Source organism: Rattus rattus, chromosome 11, assembly GCF_011064425.1.
Source record: "Rattus rattus isolate New Zealand chromosome 11, Rrattus_CSIRO_v1, whole genome shotgun sequence".
Lineage (NCBI taxonomy): Eukaryota > Metazoa > Chordata > Mammalia > Rodentia > Muridae > Rattus > Rattus rattus.
The window spans coordinates 87221892-87238189 of NC_046164.1; the positions used below are offsets into that span (position 1 = coordinate 87221892).

The following is a 16298-nucleotide window of genomic DNA, read 5'->3' on the forward strand; positions in this document are numbered from 1 at the left end:
TGCAGGTCCCAGGTTTGATTCCTAGAATCCAGGACGAGAAACCAAATCTGCTTCATGTCTTTCTTGGCTTTGGAAATGAAAGAGAATTTCTTATTTTTGAGCTGTTGTTAACTGTGGCTAGCTAGACCCTACCAAAAAGTCCCCCTGAGAAGGGAGCAGCCATTGGTGAAAGCACTGAGCCACCTGAGGGCAAGCATTCCACTCGCAGCTGGAAATGAGCATGGGACACCGTCCTATTTGTGAGCCCTGCGTACCTGTGTGAAGTTGAGCTGTTGTTTACACATTTGATTGTTTTCCCTTTTCTGTCTCCTCATCAACGGGGCATAATTACTTCAGGTCAAAGGTGCACAGCCAGGAGTAGGCAAGAAAGAACAGGCCATGGGAGGAGGTGGGGGAAAAAGGCTGGGAGAGGGCTCTGCCAGGTCACTAATGGCCTCTGGGGCAAGAACTTGAAGACAGGACTGTGCTCCCCTTTGATCTTCTAATTCACAATGATCATTAGTATTAACTCCAATTCTTCTGGGTGAAGAACTCCAGCTGTAGCCCTTTCAGTTTACCTGACCTAAGAAAATTCATCACCCATCCATTAGGATTTCAATAACTACCTAAGAAAAAAGGAGGCAGCTGCCCTAGAATCCGTTAGCCCCCCAATTCCATCTTCATGACTGAACAGAGTTTATGTGATGCATATCGCAGAGTAATTAGGGCATTCCCGTCTCTCCAATAATTAAATAATCCATTCCATTTTCCTCCTGAGACAGGTGATTCCCACTTGGATGAGAAGCAGTCAGGGTTCTTATGTAATCAGAGTTGGAATAGGCTGCCTTTAAAAGCTGCAGCCATCTCTTAAGGTTCAAAACAGCCTTGCCGGCTGAGCCCGAGTTAGTGCCAGCAGAACCTAGCTATGGGCAGAGGAAGTCTAAGTCCAAGGGGGAAAGAAAAGGACCACAAAGGAACTCTTCTGGGTTGGGAAGAGCTTGTTTTAAATGTGGTCCACAGACATCTGATAGGAAAAGCCTTCACTCCTCCCTAGTAGGGTTTAAGTGTAGCAATTTAGTGTCTGTTGATGATGCGTGATGATTCATATCTGCAATGCCAGCACTTGGAAGGCTGAGGCAGGAGGATTGCTGCAAGTTGTGAGAAGAAAATCAGAATTCTGGGTTACAGGTATGTCTTAGTAATAGAGGGCTGGCTTAGCACAAGGCAAAGCCTTGGTTTTTAGCGACACACACACACACACACACACACACACACACACACGCAATTTGACTGCTCTAATTATAAACCACTTCCCTTGGCCAGGTACATGAGAATCAAAGTGGTCTAGGGTTAGTGTAGACAGACCACCTTGCTGCACAACTTTGTATTACCCTGACTGACATCTCAAGTAAAGCTCTCACAAACTCCGACGACCTGCTGCTCTGCTTTCTGAACTCTGCCCTACTTCTTTCAGAGTGGGTAAGGCAAGCTAAGAATATTCGCTGTTAAGAAATGAAAATGTAAGGAGAAAAGAAAATGTCACCCGATAGCTCCCTGTGTGGATACTGGAGTGCCTTGTGACCCCTCTCTTACCTTGATCAACAGAAAAAAAAAAAAGCCATTGGGATAATAATTAGAACTTTCCCTCTGCAATAATTGATGGCTGTGTCTAGATGGTGATCCTTCCAGAACTGTTAGCCAGGCTATGACACTGAGATCCTCCAATGGATCTTGTTACCAAGATCAGAACCAGAGGACAACATCTGTCTCTTCTAGAGCAATCAATTCCCAGTCCCATCCCATTTGCTCCGTGCGAGGTGGCGGACCCGCAGGGCACTTTTCATCTAATAGTGTTTCTATGGAAACACCATTCTCAATCTGGAAGATTCTACAAGCCCTCGCATTGGCTGTATCCATGAGAGGAGAGTCTTATAAATCAGATACTGAGCCATGAATTTGACCACACACATATGAAAATATTTTCCAGGCTAGGCGTTCACACACAGAAAATAAACAAATAAAGCAATCAGGCACACATAGGAAATATGTCTTCGTCTCAGAAACGACATTTGTAAGGCTTAACCTGAGGGGATCCTCATATCGGCGCAAAGACGGGGAGACAGGAAGACTGGCTGCTAGTTAAAGGCAAGTAATGACCTTTGACATTTGAATACTTTCTCCACCTGGGTCTGCGTCTTGACCTCCACTCCTCCACACTTTCAGGATGCCTGCAATACACAGAGGCTCCAAACAGAAGCGCACAGGCACTGCACATTCTGAGGAAGACCTTCATTAACCACTTTTCTAGCTCAACTAAACCGTTAAAATGCAACATGATCAGGTAAGGAAACCAAAGGCCCCTGCTTTACCTAAACATCGAATTTGTTCTTTCCTTCATTCCTAGTGGCCCAGGAACACATCTCTATAACACGGTGGAGTAAGAGATGTGGGACGTGAAACATATCCAGTGCAAGTCCAAAGACGTAGTATGCCATTTACCTTGGGGACAATGCCCAGGAGAAGGGGAAATATCTTGACGTGACATAAGTCCTGAACTGATTCTGACTCATGGAGATATTAAATAGCTTGTAATTGTGTGCAAGGGTTTGTCTTCAGGCAAACACAAGCATCTCCGTGAATAAATGCTTCTATTTCCTTTCCACTTCTCTCTTATTAACTACCTAAATCATGTCCGTCGGCCTTCTCTCTTGCAGGGAAGCGTTTCTTTGAAGAGACGTTCCCTACTTATCAACACTGACAAATGTTTGGGAAGTCTGAGCTGGAGGGATTGACTGGATAATCACCAGAGCCTCAGACTTGTTTCCTTTGCTTCTGTTGTTTGTGTTATACATGAGCACGCAGGTTAGATGGCTAGTCTGAGAGCCTAGGAAGCAGCCTTTAGTTCTCTGGACTAGTAACATGAGTGGCTGATTAAATCTACCTGTAGCTAAGTGAATACCAAAGCTTCCTTCGCCTGCAGCTGGCTGCAAAGCCTTTTCTATGCCTTTGACACACAAATGCCTGAAAGCCTTTTCAACTTTTAAACTGAGGAAACTCAATAGAAGGATCCGTCCATTTATTTTAGAAGAAAGAAAGAAAGAAAGAAAGAAAGAAAGAAAGAAAGAAAGAAAGAAAGAAAGAAAGAAGGAAAGAGAAAGAGAAAGAAAACTAGCAACCTACTTTCTACAGGGTATTCCGGCTTTTAGAATAACGCCTTTTGGTATTTAAGAAAAATTCATTTATAATTTACCAATACATGGTTATTGCTACTTTTTAATTGGTCAGAGTTTGACTCCTCTCTTATGTGGAGCGATATTTCAGAATGGAGTTTCCAGATAAATCACATTAGTCACACAGAAATAATGCAATTGTTTTACAATCTGTGACAGTTTTCCTAAGGAAGACTTAAGTGTCCCTAGAGAGCTACTAGGATTTGAAGTTACCATAGGGTCAGTAGTAGCAGGTAGGACATGCGGCAATACTCTTTCGCATCTACTGCTTTTTCCATAGAATTTATTGGAATCAGCCCTTGACCGTAACTCTGCCTAAGAGCCCCGGACATTGTCCCTGTAAGTATAGAAAGGGGGGGGGGGCAGATTCCTTGAAAATGGAAATCCACTTGTTCTTTCCTTTACAGGTGTAGGGTGGATTCTCCTTGGGGAAAGTAGAGGGGTGAAAACTTCCATGCCCCATAGCTCTACCTTTCAAAAATGCTACCAGAGGAACTGGCTTATTGGAAGTCGTTCTCAATACCCACAGTTCTTTGTGAGCAGAAGGTGCCGGGGTGGGTCAGGGTGTACAAGTCCCCAGTAGAAACCGCAAAGCAACTTCCACAGACATTCATAGAAAGCCCAAGAAGCCTGGAGGGAGGACTTCTCTTCCAGGGCAGTGACCCACGCTAGTGACTGAGGGCAACCAGCCAGGCCTCCAGAAATCAGCTCGTGGGTAATTTCCATTACAATTGTCCCAGAAACACAAGGTTCACGTGAGCATTATGCTATAGGTAAAACCATGCTACTAGAAAGGATTTGGTATCTGTCTGACTTTTATTTCTTTTGGACAGTATAGATCTCTGAAAGGTACTTCACAGGAGTACAACCTGGGAAAAGTGGCAGATGAGTAGCATAGCTTGCTCCTATCTCTTCCTGAGTTTGTCCTAACCAATATTTGATTCTATTCTATTCAGGGACATCTCAGAGTCAAGTCACCCCAAAGGTCCTTCTCAGGCTGATAAGAGAGCTGAGGCTATCTATCTCTTCTTCCTGTTAAGATAGGAAATAGCAGTAGTTTGGTCGTAAGTTCAGGGCCATCCTGATTTGACTCCTACTGCAGAGCAGGGCAGCCAGTTGGCTCTCAGACCAACTCCCAGCATCCCAGCATGAGCACCCAGAGCACACTGCTGTCACCTCTTCTCTAAACAATGCTCCCATCATCTGCCTTGGGCACCACAGTCCTTCCTTCTCTAGTTCTCCCATGGTTGAAAATCATCAGTTGGAAAATTACACAAACCATTTACCTATACGCAACACATTTTAGACAAGTAATGAAATCAGGATCCTTTCAAGGAAAGCAGATACATTGTCAAAATAATCATGGTGTCGTGATCCAGTAGCTTCCAGTGCTAACCATCTTGTGAACTTTACTCGAAAATACTCAACACCGTCTAGATCAATGGTTCTCAACCTGTGGGTCATCCATCTTCCATATTACATACTTACATTATGATTCCTAACAGTAGCAAAATGACAGTTATGAAGCAGCAACAAAAATAATTTGATGGTTGGGGGTCACCCACGACTTGAACTATATTAAAGGGTCATAGCATTAGGAAGTTTGAGAACCACTGGTTTAGACCGTGTTTTTGAATCATGATGGGAAGAAGAGGAAACTATCGGTTTTTAGATTTTGCAACAGCTCTTGGTTTTTATTTCATACATCAGGGCTGGAGAAGGTGGATTAACTTATATCCTTGAGTGTTATTGGAGGTGCAGCACTTATCCAGCATAGCAGAGTTAATGTTTCTTTTATATACAACTGAGTATGTTCCTTTAGACCAGAACAACTCTTGAAGAACATGGCCAGAAAACTGGGCAAGAGAGTGAGAGTCGCCAGGCTCTGGGCTTTCATGTTTAGGGGGAAAAGCTTTTTTAAAAAAATCAATCTAAGATTAAAATAGTGAACCTATTGAAGTCAAAGTCACAATTTTTTAACTTCTGTTCATCTACGTACTCTTACTTTAACCTACATCCATAATATTGAAAATGCCCTGGTCAACAATTTTAACTCACTTTTAGAATATTATTTTATCCATACATTTTTATTTTGGCATCTTTCTTAAATGCCGAAAAGCCCACATACGCTTGCAAAATGGCCACCAGAAGATTGCGATTGTAAATATTTTGAGCATGAAATTCATTCAGAACAATCAGCACACTAAACAAACCCCATGTTGGTTTGGTGTAAAGCCCCGAGTCTCTAGCTTCTCACATCTCCAGAATTCCCGCAGTGAAAAGAGCAGCGCTCACACAGAAATATAAACTGCTCTGCTCCAGACGTCCCAGGGGACTGCACCGGAAGAGTTGCTGTTTTCCTTTACAACTCTTAACTGCAGGGACAACTCTCACTGAGGTGACTCACCACATTCCTGTCATAATGGAAGGGTCCATTCGAGCCCCTGTATAGCAAGTTACGTGACCATCTCGCCATCCAAATATAGTAGATGGTCTGGAGAACGAACACTAGGAGGGTCCACTAGAGTGCTCAGGCAAGTTACCATCTATAGGATGGGTTTTGCTTTCTTTTTAGAAAGTTTAGTGAGTAGTAGCTGCAGGCACTTCAGAGTCACTTGGAACAGCAATGTCATTTCATTAGCATACATTCATAAAAACCACAAGTGCACATGGGCTCCCAAGCCTTATAACTTATGAAAATCAATGCAATCATAATAGTGAGCTTCAAAATGAAGCTCCTGATTTAGGGTGTATGGGTCTAGGAAACAAGTGCTAGCCCTTTGTTAAAAATGGCGAACACGGGGATGGAGAAGGTGCAGGGGGATCGTTTTTCTTTTTCCTCTATCAAAACTGGTTCATTGTCCATATTTAGTTTACATACGTCATTTAGAATCCACTTACTGTTAGATGCTGGAACAGCCACGCCCTCATGATATTGGTGGCTACTTTGGGAAAGATGCCACGCTTTTTGTGACGCTTTTTGTCCTTATCAGGGTCATCATCGTCACCTGTGCTGGGGGAAGCTACACTGTTGTCCAAGCCATCACCTGCAAACATAGTGAATCAAATTTTGACTGATGCTACCTTAACATGCTTTATTCAAATAGAATGCCTTTGGATACAAACAAAACCAAAAGAGCAGTTCAATATTTGATTAGTCTTTTCTTTGGTACTTTTTTTTTTTTTTAAATTCCAAGACAAAGAGAAAGAACAAGGAGGTCTCCGCTCAAAAATAATCATGCCTATATATATATATATATATATATATATAAAATCTTTCAAAGATCAGTGCTGAAGGCAAAAGGACTGGAGGGAAATCTCCATCTCTTGAGTGGCTTTGTTGCCATGGTAATTATCCCAGTATATGTCACACCTCTACTGTGGGGTTCAGTGTGGTGGTGTGGTTAGTGGGGGGATCTCTGCCTGGGTGTTTGAACTCCATATAAAGTCACTGACGTCAACTGGTGAAGGGATGCACTTAATACAGCAACTGCCGCCACAGGTGATCTATCTTCAGCCTGGCTGGGGCAGGAGCAGGACGGGAAAACGCAGGCAATCCATCACATAAGCAATTTGTCATGGAATGCTTCAAAAGAGAGATATAGCTTTTCTTAGTGTCAAGAGAGCAAACTCCATAAAGGAAAAACCCTGACATGTTCTTTAATTATAAAATAATTGCTATCGAAATAAGATAAAGTGATGCTAGAACTGCATTGCACCTATAATCTGGGCAGTTCCTAAAAATTTTTTTTTCTTCAGGGACCACGCACTGAGAGAGGTCATCTGGTAACATTCCTAAAGGGTCCAATATTTCTACTGATTTTTGTTATAGACACATGAGTGGTTTATCTTAGGAAATACTTCAGCTCTGAGACTCAGTAAAATGGTAATACAGCACTCTTTTAATAATGCCATATAAAAGTGTTACTCATGTAATCACAGGATTGTTTTATATATATCTATATCTATCTATCTATATATATATATGTCACAAGAGCTACATTAGAAATACCTATTTTTGATCTTTGAACTGAAGTCAAAGGATGAACAACAATGGACTAAACCCACCCACTATCCGGATCTGTGCTCTGATGAGTCTCACCGGGGAGCTACCTGAGGCCCCGTCTGTGACTTTTGGAAATGGACTGATTGATCTGGGCCCAGAGTGAAGAGCTACAGTAACCAGGCTTTAAAATGCAGTAGCAACCACACCCCAGGGCACACTCAACCCATTAGAGAAGTCATTGGGGACCTATGGCCCAAAGAGCTGGACACTTTGCTAGTACGCTTTGCCTGATGAATACTCTCTATTGGAACTCGCATTAGACTTTTTTCACATGGCTTCACTTCTTCTGTTGCTTATCGCTCCTCTAAGTCTTCAGTGCAATAAGAATCACTGGTTGGGTCTTGCTCATTCTAGTCACCTAGAGCAGTTACACTGCAAATCTTCAATTGCTCGAAAACTCACGTCTCACCCTTGTAAGATGTGAGGAGTGACACCCTCCCCCCTACGGTGGCTTTCAGTTGTCTTGATGAGTCCTGAGATAAACCCCATCTAGTCGGGAACAGATAGATTCCAACATTTTGATTGTTAGTAGAGCTACACCACACCATAAGCTTTGACAGAGCTTCTTGTACTGCAAACTTTTATAAAACATCTACAAGTTTAATGCATCTAACATCTATATAAGTCGTGAGGGTTTCTGGGGCTCATAGACTGCGTCCTCCCTAGAAAAGACCATGAAGACACTCAACACCAAAGCCATCAGCCCACCCAGCTGAAGGAGAAAGTCCTGATCTTCAGCATCTCATGGTTGGACACCCTCGTGTTGGGTTCCCTGGTGGACCAGACACCCACACACCTAAGTCAATGCTGCCTCCCTTTTATTTGCATAACCAAGGATTATGAGAAATCCCCTTGGGTTTGCCTAATAAGTTCTTTGAAAGTCCAGTGTTTAAAGAAGCCTCTTCTACAGAGAAGCCACTCACCACATAAAACAACAATTCATTAAAGAAACATGAGAAGAGAGAACGGTTCCACGGCATTTACATTTGCAATAGCCGATCCACCTTCGATATGCAGAAGGTGGCCCAGGAAGAGAAACATTAACGACTCGCTCAGCGATTAAAAATGAAAAGCTTCTAACCTACCAATACTGTTTTCCCCACCTCTCCGTGATAGGTCTCCACCTTCACAAAAATAGCCTTTTTATCCATCTCAAACCCCCTTCAGATTAATTTAGCAAGCAGTGTCTAGTGCCTGCCTCGAAGAGAAGTCATTGATAATTTATGGAAATATCCACCATAATCCAGTGGAGATGACTTTTTCCCAGCTTTGTGCATTAATAGATAATCAAGGCCTTAAAGCAGCCTTAGCTTCCTATTACCTCGGGCAAGAGAATTCCTGAAAGCACGCCCTGAGGGCACCTGAATTATCTACTCCATTAGCAGAGGGAGGCTTTCTGCATTCCACATGTAACACTGCCCAGAACCTCTCCTGTTTATTTCTGCTGTACGAAAGCAGAAACATTAAGAACAGGATTTTTTAAGTGAAGACTTATGGAGATACAATGGGGAAGCCTTTCAGGCAGGAGCCAGATCACCCCCTCAGTCCCTGGCAGTGACCTCTCTTGAATAAAAGGTTTCTGTTACATCATTAGCTCAAGCCAAAAACAGCCCCGGCTTAATGCACAGTTTGTTCTTCCTACTGTTTTTAGGCAAATACAGCTACTTTACTCCCATCTGGGAGGGAAATTACACTGCCGGGTTGTAATCTAAGACAAGATTTTCATTGGAAGCAAATGCTTTCAATCCAGTGTAAATACTGGTGCATGTTCGGAAAGCCTAAAACAATAAACCTTCCTGCTTCTCAACACGGCCAGGGAAATGGAGACGATGGGGGCCCGAGAAGAGCATAATAAAACAGAGTATTCTAAAAGCAAACACTTTCGGAGATTTTAATAAATTGTTTAACCTCTTCCACTTTCTAAGATTGAAAATTGATCTCACAGCATCTCGACCTCAGAGGAGAGTCTAAATGGTCAATTGTACCTTTAGAATTTCAATTCACTCCGCGATTGGATACAGTCACCTCGACGTTGTCTCGGGAGGATTTATTTCTTTTTTATTCCTTTTTTTATATATTTTTATTTGTTTTATTTTATTTTTTTTTTATTTTTAAGATCACTACACAAACTTGGAGAACCTCGGCCGGCCGCACGGCAGCAGGCAGAGACTCCGAAGCCCATTTGTAAAATGTCAGCAGCGACTTCATTCCTGGTGCTGACTTCTCCCGGCGCCAAGTGAAGGCAAACTGAAAAGGTGGAAATAATCATAAAAATGATGCTACTCCATAAACAAGCTTACGGCCTCATTAGGGTAGCAGTGGGCTCCAGTGGGTGATTTATGCTCGTTTTGCTGATGCTACGAGGAAATGCCACAGGGCGACTTTAGCCAACTGCTAATGGTTTCTGACAGCTTCTTAGCAACTAGTGCAAGCTACGTTGTGGCGTTTGCTAGTGACAGAAACCGAAAATGTCATATTATCTGCCCATGTGTCATGAAGTCCGTGTGGCAATTAACTAGTAGGCCAGTGACTGAGGGGCCAGAGGCTCCTGCAAATGGCCTTTGGCTATGCAGAGGCAGCAATGGCGGCCCGCGTGCACACGGCTGCACGGATGTAATATTCTAATGCAGGAAACCCACTCCCTGCAACTTCCCGGGTTCTGATGAGAGGAGGCCAGGCCACTCACATTCCTTTCTTTCCCTCACCTAGGTGACTCTCTGGGCACAGGCTCTGATGCTATCAGAGGACTCCAGAGGATCCTGCCTTGCTATGGTTAATTGGCGGTACCTGGCTGGCTCTGTGCTCCTGGATGCTGGATTCTAAGGTGCCAACTATTTTTTTTTTCTTTCTGCTCTCCCATAAATTAGTCTAAAAGGATTGAAGATCACTGAGGCAGACTCATTGCCAGATTGCAAGAAGCGAAGGAACTCCACACCACAAAAAGACACTAGTCTACCAACGCCAGCCTTCATAAAGTAAGGGGAGACTCCCGGCCACACTTTCCCGTTTCCAACCTATCAAAAGCATGCACTCTACGGCAAACTCTCAAACCTTTCAGTGTAGGCCATTTGCCCTTTCAAATAATATTTAAGGATTGTTTTTACAAAATTTTATAGGCCGTGGTCTAGCGAATGAGGCCAACCAACAAAGAAAGGAATTTGTATTACGATTCCGCTCTGGATAGTCTCTAGTGAGACCTGTGCCTGTCCCCGTGGAGCAAGACAGGTGACCTGTGGCAACTCCCAGGCTGCCAGAGAGCTCGGATTTCAAACACAGTCGACTCAAACATCCCATGTCGCCTATTTAAGCATGCCTGGGCATTTAGACACTGCTATCTCCCGCCTAGAAAGGCAGGATAAAACGGCATTTATTGTATTCAGAGCATTCAATAGGTCAGACTGAGCAGGTCAGTGGGGGTTCTTCTATAGGTAGGTCCAAGCTCTACCCCCACCCCCTTAAACTATCTCCTTCCTTTCTCCCAGGGCTGCCATTCCTCAAAATCTATCAGTAGGGAGGCAAAAACAAAACCCTTAGAAAGAACCTAAGATTTACATCACAACTGATGGGAACTCTGTCTGTCAGTGGGCTATCAGGTAAAAATGAAGTGGATGTGTGTCCCAGGGCCTCTGGGTCATAGAGGCAAAACTAATTAAGGAAGTGAACTGAACTTTCCACTGCCAGGGCAAATGAAAACATGAGGTTGGGACGCCCTTGTTTTCCTGGAAGTTATCAGACAATCATAGATTCGAGAAGAACTTCAATGACAGTTTTGTGTGGAGACTCTATAGTTAAGGGTCATATCCTAGTTTTGACCTTTATTTTTTTTTCTTCTTTCGCAGGGTTTCAGAATCACAGTGTGTTGTCCTCAGACATAGCTAGATTCAATAGCCCATACCATTGGCAACTGTAGCTTGCAACCTTGGGAAATTCTATTTTGCCAGGAAAATGGCCTGAATGATTATTTCAAAAGCCAACGGAAGACTTCCCGCAGAGAGGATTATGTATGCTGTGACTGTGAACATTAAGGGTTTCCTTCTCCTGGATCTTCCACAGCAAATCTATAAGGGTAAATACGGCCGTTTGGCATGCTGAATCCAGCCTCTCTGGCCTCTAGTGTAGATGTCTTATTAATGTGGAAAGTTGGATTTCTTTGCAGGGTTCTCAGCGTGCCCAATGCCTAGGAGTGTTAGAAAATGTAAAAAAAAAACCACACCCCAAGCCCACTTCTCTAGATCCTGGAGTATCCACTTTCCCAAAGTCAAGGAGAGTAATGTTTCTGTGTTATGTTAAAAGGGTAAATGGCAAGATTTACTGACACCCCTTCCTCAAGAATTTGCTATGATACTTCAGAGATCTTTAGGAACTGTAGAGTTGTCATCTCCAATGCACACAGTCAGTCAGCGTTATTTTCTTGAAGTACATATCTGACCATGGCACCCTAGCAGGCCACCATGGTGCCCCTTTGCCCTTAAGATGGAGGTCGTAACTTTTAGTCTGGCATTGGGGACTTTGACAGACTCTTTCCCAAGTGGGTTTTCAGCAAGACTCGGTGTGCTAGGGGACCTACCAAACTCCTGTCCTAAGCCTGTGGAAGCTCTCTGCACTTGGCAGCTCTCAGTTCCTTAAGGTTTCTGGGGGTTTTTCTTTCCCTACAATGGGCTTCTTCCTCAGCAATTCGGCAAGTCTCTTGGTGACCTTTAAGACCGTGTTCAACTGCTGTCTCTTTCATGAAGCATTTTCTGGGCTCTGGCTGACTTGTTGGCCCATTGTCACTCTCATACAACTCTCTCTCTCTCCTTCACACATCTATTCCTACCCACCAATACTTCATACTCTTTCTTCTAAGACCATCAACTTCTAGACATGTTATCTTGACTTCATTACAGCAGAACCCAAGTCATACCCATGTCTGTTTCTAACCCAGTGCCATCATGAGGCACAGAGAATAATGTGTTTTAGGGAAGAGTAAATATATGTTTTCCCCTGCAAAGAAAGCATAACTTCAATTTTCCACCTGTTACTTTTCTTTTCAAGACATGTATGAGTAAAAGGCTTGGAGAAATTCTCACTCGTGGAATCTGATAATACAGAAAGCATAAAAGATATGCATTCTCCAGAAATAGAAAGTGTTCTCAGAATCTAGAGCTAACCGTGGGCAAGCAGCCTAGCAGTCACAGTATCAGATGCTCAAGAATGCTTGCTGTGCCCTTCAGAAGCAGGCCAGTGCTTCCTCCAATTGTCCCTGACAATGTCTTACCTAACTAAAGAATTTTGCGGTTGGTATAGTTTTCCTGAGTTCAACATTAAAAGATAAAGCAAGGGCTATTTGTTTCCTCTTGCCTTTTATTTTCCTAATGAAATATGTGTACTCCTCTACTTTATACATTTCCTAGTTGTTCTGTAGCAAAGAAATTCAATTGTCTTTAGGAGACAACTTAGTCCTGGACTTGGACTACAGACTCACATTTTAAACATCTGTTATAAATGTAAAATCCTTGGGACTCTGGATTTTCTTAGCTTTTCCAAGAAATTACACCATTGTTTCCCCAGCATTCCATACACCTGCCTCGCCATTATTTTAGCAATGGGTTATCTGAGGACTCAGTTCTTGGTACTGTGGTAGGGATAAATGGCATGTCTGACCTCAGGTGACCTTGGGAAGAATTTTCAGCAGATATATAAAAACATATCCCAAAGCCTTAAGTCTTAGTATTTTTGCTATTGTCATTGCTTTGTTTTGATATGTTGTCTTGGCTGTCCTGCAACTTACTATTCTGGCCAATCTGGCCTCGAACTTACAGAGATCCTCCTGCCTCTGCCTTCTGAGTGCTGGAATTAAAATTCTGTACCACCATACCCAGCTAATATTTTAAATAGAAACATACTTTGGTCATCTTCCAATCAGAAGCTAATATTGTAAAGTTAATGATCAAGTTGTATGCTTAATTTTAATTAGAATTCTGTTTCTTTCTCGATTTCCCTTCTGTAGTTCTACTTTAACTCAGTTATTTAAAGTATCTTGTTCTTAGTTTAAAGGAATTCCTATCTGGCTAAAGAGAAACAGTGAAACAAATGATGTTCTACCACCTACAGCCTTCTTGAAAAATTTGAGATCATTCTCCTTAAAACCGAGATGAGGAGTTAGTTGTGGACTCTTGCTATCCCAGAACCAAAGTCTAGCATGGACATCACAACTGGTGTGTGGACAGACATAGCAAGAAGAATGGGAGGAGGCAAGAATGAGGGTCAGCGCTACAGCCCGTCCACTGGCATGAGCTGTAATTATGACACCTGAAAATGGAAGCAGGAAAGCACAGCATAAAGACCAGCTAGGGCTGCACAGCAAGACTCAAAGCAAAGCAACAGTAAACACAGACTGAGTCTCCACTAAATGCACATGTTCCTGGCATTCAGAAACAGCTCTGGATGTCGCTGAAGTTTGGCTCTCCTGAAATTGGTCATGAGATTTTGCCTGGCTTGGTGAATTTAAGTGTGTTGCATGGGGACAAGAACATGTTAACCACTGTGGACAGAGTTCAGGGTTACTCCACCCGTGAGCAGACTCATGACAAGTCCAGAATGTTTAGAAAAGACAACGACTCAGCGTTTGAAGAAAACACCTCCTTCTCTGACGTGCTGCCCTCACTTTTCCCAATCTAAAGTGATCTCACCATTGATAAATCCATCACTCCTCACAGCTCTTACTCCCACTGCTACATTTAACCAAGGGACACTGTGGCCCGAGTACCATGTGGGTGTAGAGCACAAATGGCAAGCAACACATCTCGGTCACACCACTTTGCACAAGCCCCGGCTCATCCTATCTTGGACGCTAAGCAAAACCAGTCATGGTAGATACTCAATAGTACACGAGCTATGAACAGCATGAGAAAGAGTTTTGGTTCCCGTTAAGCATTCCAGTTGGTGGGCACAGAAACTAAGCAACACAATCACAATGATAAACGCAGAGTTCCAGACTCATATACTTAATCACACAGCAACACAACTCCAGGAGTTCTGAAGATCTGACCTAGGCTAGAGGGAGCTTGCAGAAAACTCTGAAGAGTAGAGGACAGAAGGAAGCATTCCAGACTAGAGGATAGGAAGAGCAGGCCCAGAGGCCTCATGAAGCCAACCCAGTCATAGAATTTTCTGGAACAGTAGAACGGAATGATTTTAGACAGTTGGAGGAACAAGAGCTATATCCTTGTGGATCGAAACCTAGGGTTGTGGAAATCCTGAGCTGCCAGGGGATATCTGTGAAGTTGTTAGGGCCAGAAGTTGTTAGAACCAGACTATTACACAAATTCCACCAAATAAAGATTCACTCCACGGAATCTCTTGCTAGTTCATTTCACATTAGCCCCCCTCCGCCCCTAACATACACACACACACACACACACACACACACCTGTGGGTTTGGGAGATGTTTCAGTGAGTGAACACACTGTCTGCCAAGGCTAACAGCCCCACTATCCACAGAACTGCCTCCTAGAAGTTGTCCTCTGACCGACACATGTCTGCCTATACAAAAGCACAAAGGAAGTGAAGTTGTAGAAGCGTACAAACTCAAAAGAAAGGAATAAGGGATAGGAAAGCAGTAAGTCCATCCAGACAGAGTGCAACCGAGGCACATGGCATGCTGACAGGAATCGACTGGTAACTCGGCTTCATTTCCTCAGAGATGCAAGTCAGGACTGTTGTTAGGATCCAAAGTCAGTCCAGCATTAAGTTAAGCCAACTCCAAGCAGCCTGTGAGTCCGGGTAGCCGGAAGCCAACAATGCCAGGAGGAAGTTCATTTCCTTTCCCATTTCTGTAAACCTACGAAAGCTAAACATTCCAGTTGCCCTTAGCATCCTCTCCTTCTCTGGAATTCCTAAGTGCGCCCACACCTGAGACTCTTCGCCTTCCAGTTATGTATGCTCGAAACTTGTGTTCGTCTTCTCAGATCAGCCCAAATGCTCACCCTTGCACACTTGTGAAGCCAACCATATTGTCAGCAGAATGCATCCAGAGTACGATTCAGATGTAAAAGGAATAACCATAACTATTGCACATATTAAAATTATATTAGTTGCTGGGGTGGTGGGACAGGCCAGTGATCCCAGCATTTGAAAAGTGGAGGCAAAGACTCAGAAGACCGAGGTCATTCTTGGTTACATCATGAGGTCTAGAGTGATCTGGGCTACGTGAACTCTCCTCTCAAAGGCCAAAAGTAAACTAAGGTGTGTCAGTGCCAGTCAATCTGACTCATTAAATATAGAATTTAATTAAAATATATATCTCGTGTTGGAAAAGATGGCTTTCTGGAGTCAATCTATACTAGTCTGATGAGAGAGCACAGTGCATTGCAAAGTTGATTATCAGACCTCAGCCCCAACCCATACACATACTCCAAATCTAGTACCCTCTGTCCTTTACTTCCAACCATCCTTAGGGAGCTATATTTCTGAACATGCCAAGTTTACACACACACACACACACACACACCACACACCACACACACACACACACACATGCACACACACACACACACACACACACACACACACACACACACACACACACACACACACACACACACACACACACACACACACACACACACACACACACAACACACACACATACACACACACACACACACACACACACACACACACACACACACACCACACACACACACACACACCACATACACACACACACACACACATACACACCACACACACACACACACACACACACACACCACATACACACCACACACACACACACACACCACATACAACCACCCCCCCACACACACACACACACACGCCCACACACCCCCCCACACACACACACACACACACCACACACTCACACACCACACATACACACCACACACACACACACCACACACACACCACACATACACACACACCACACACACACACACACACACACACACACACACACACACACACACACACACACACACACACACACACACACACACACACACACACACACACCGTCA

The 16298-nt window shown here is 43.5% G+C and overlaps 1 protein-coding gene across 3 annotated transcripts in view; it reads right to left on the reverse strand.

Annotated features, from left to right (window-relative positions):
• Meis1 (Meis homeobox 1) overlaps positions 1-16298 on the reverse strand; it is a 140607-nt gene that overhangs the window by 55563 nt on the left and 68746 nt on the right. For all 3 annotated transcript variants that reach the window (XM_032916385.1, XM_032916386.1, XM_032916384.1), the window contains exon 8: positions 6111-6256. In XM_032916385.1, the coding sequence (XP_032772276.1) occupies positions 6111-6256 (146 nt within the window). The remainder of the gene's footprint in view (positions 1-6110; positions 6257-16298) is intronic.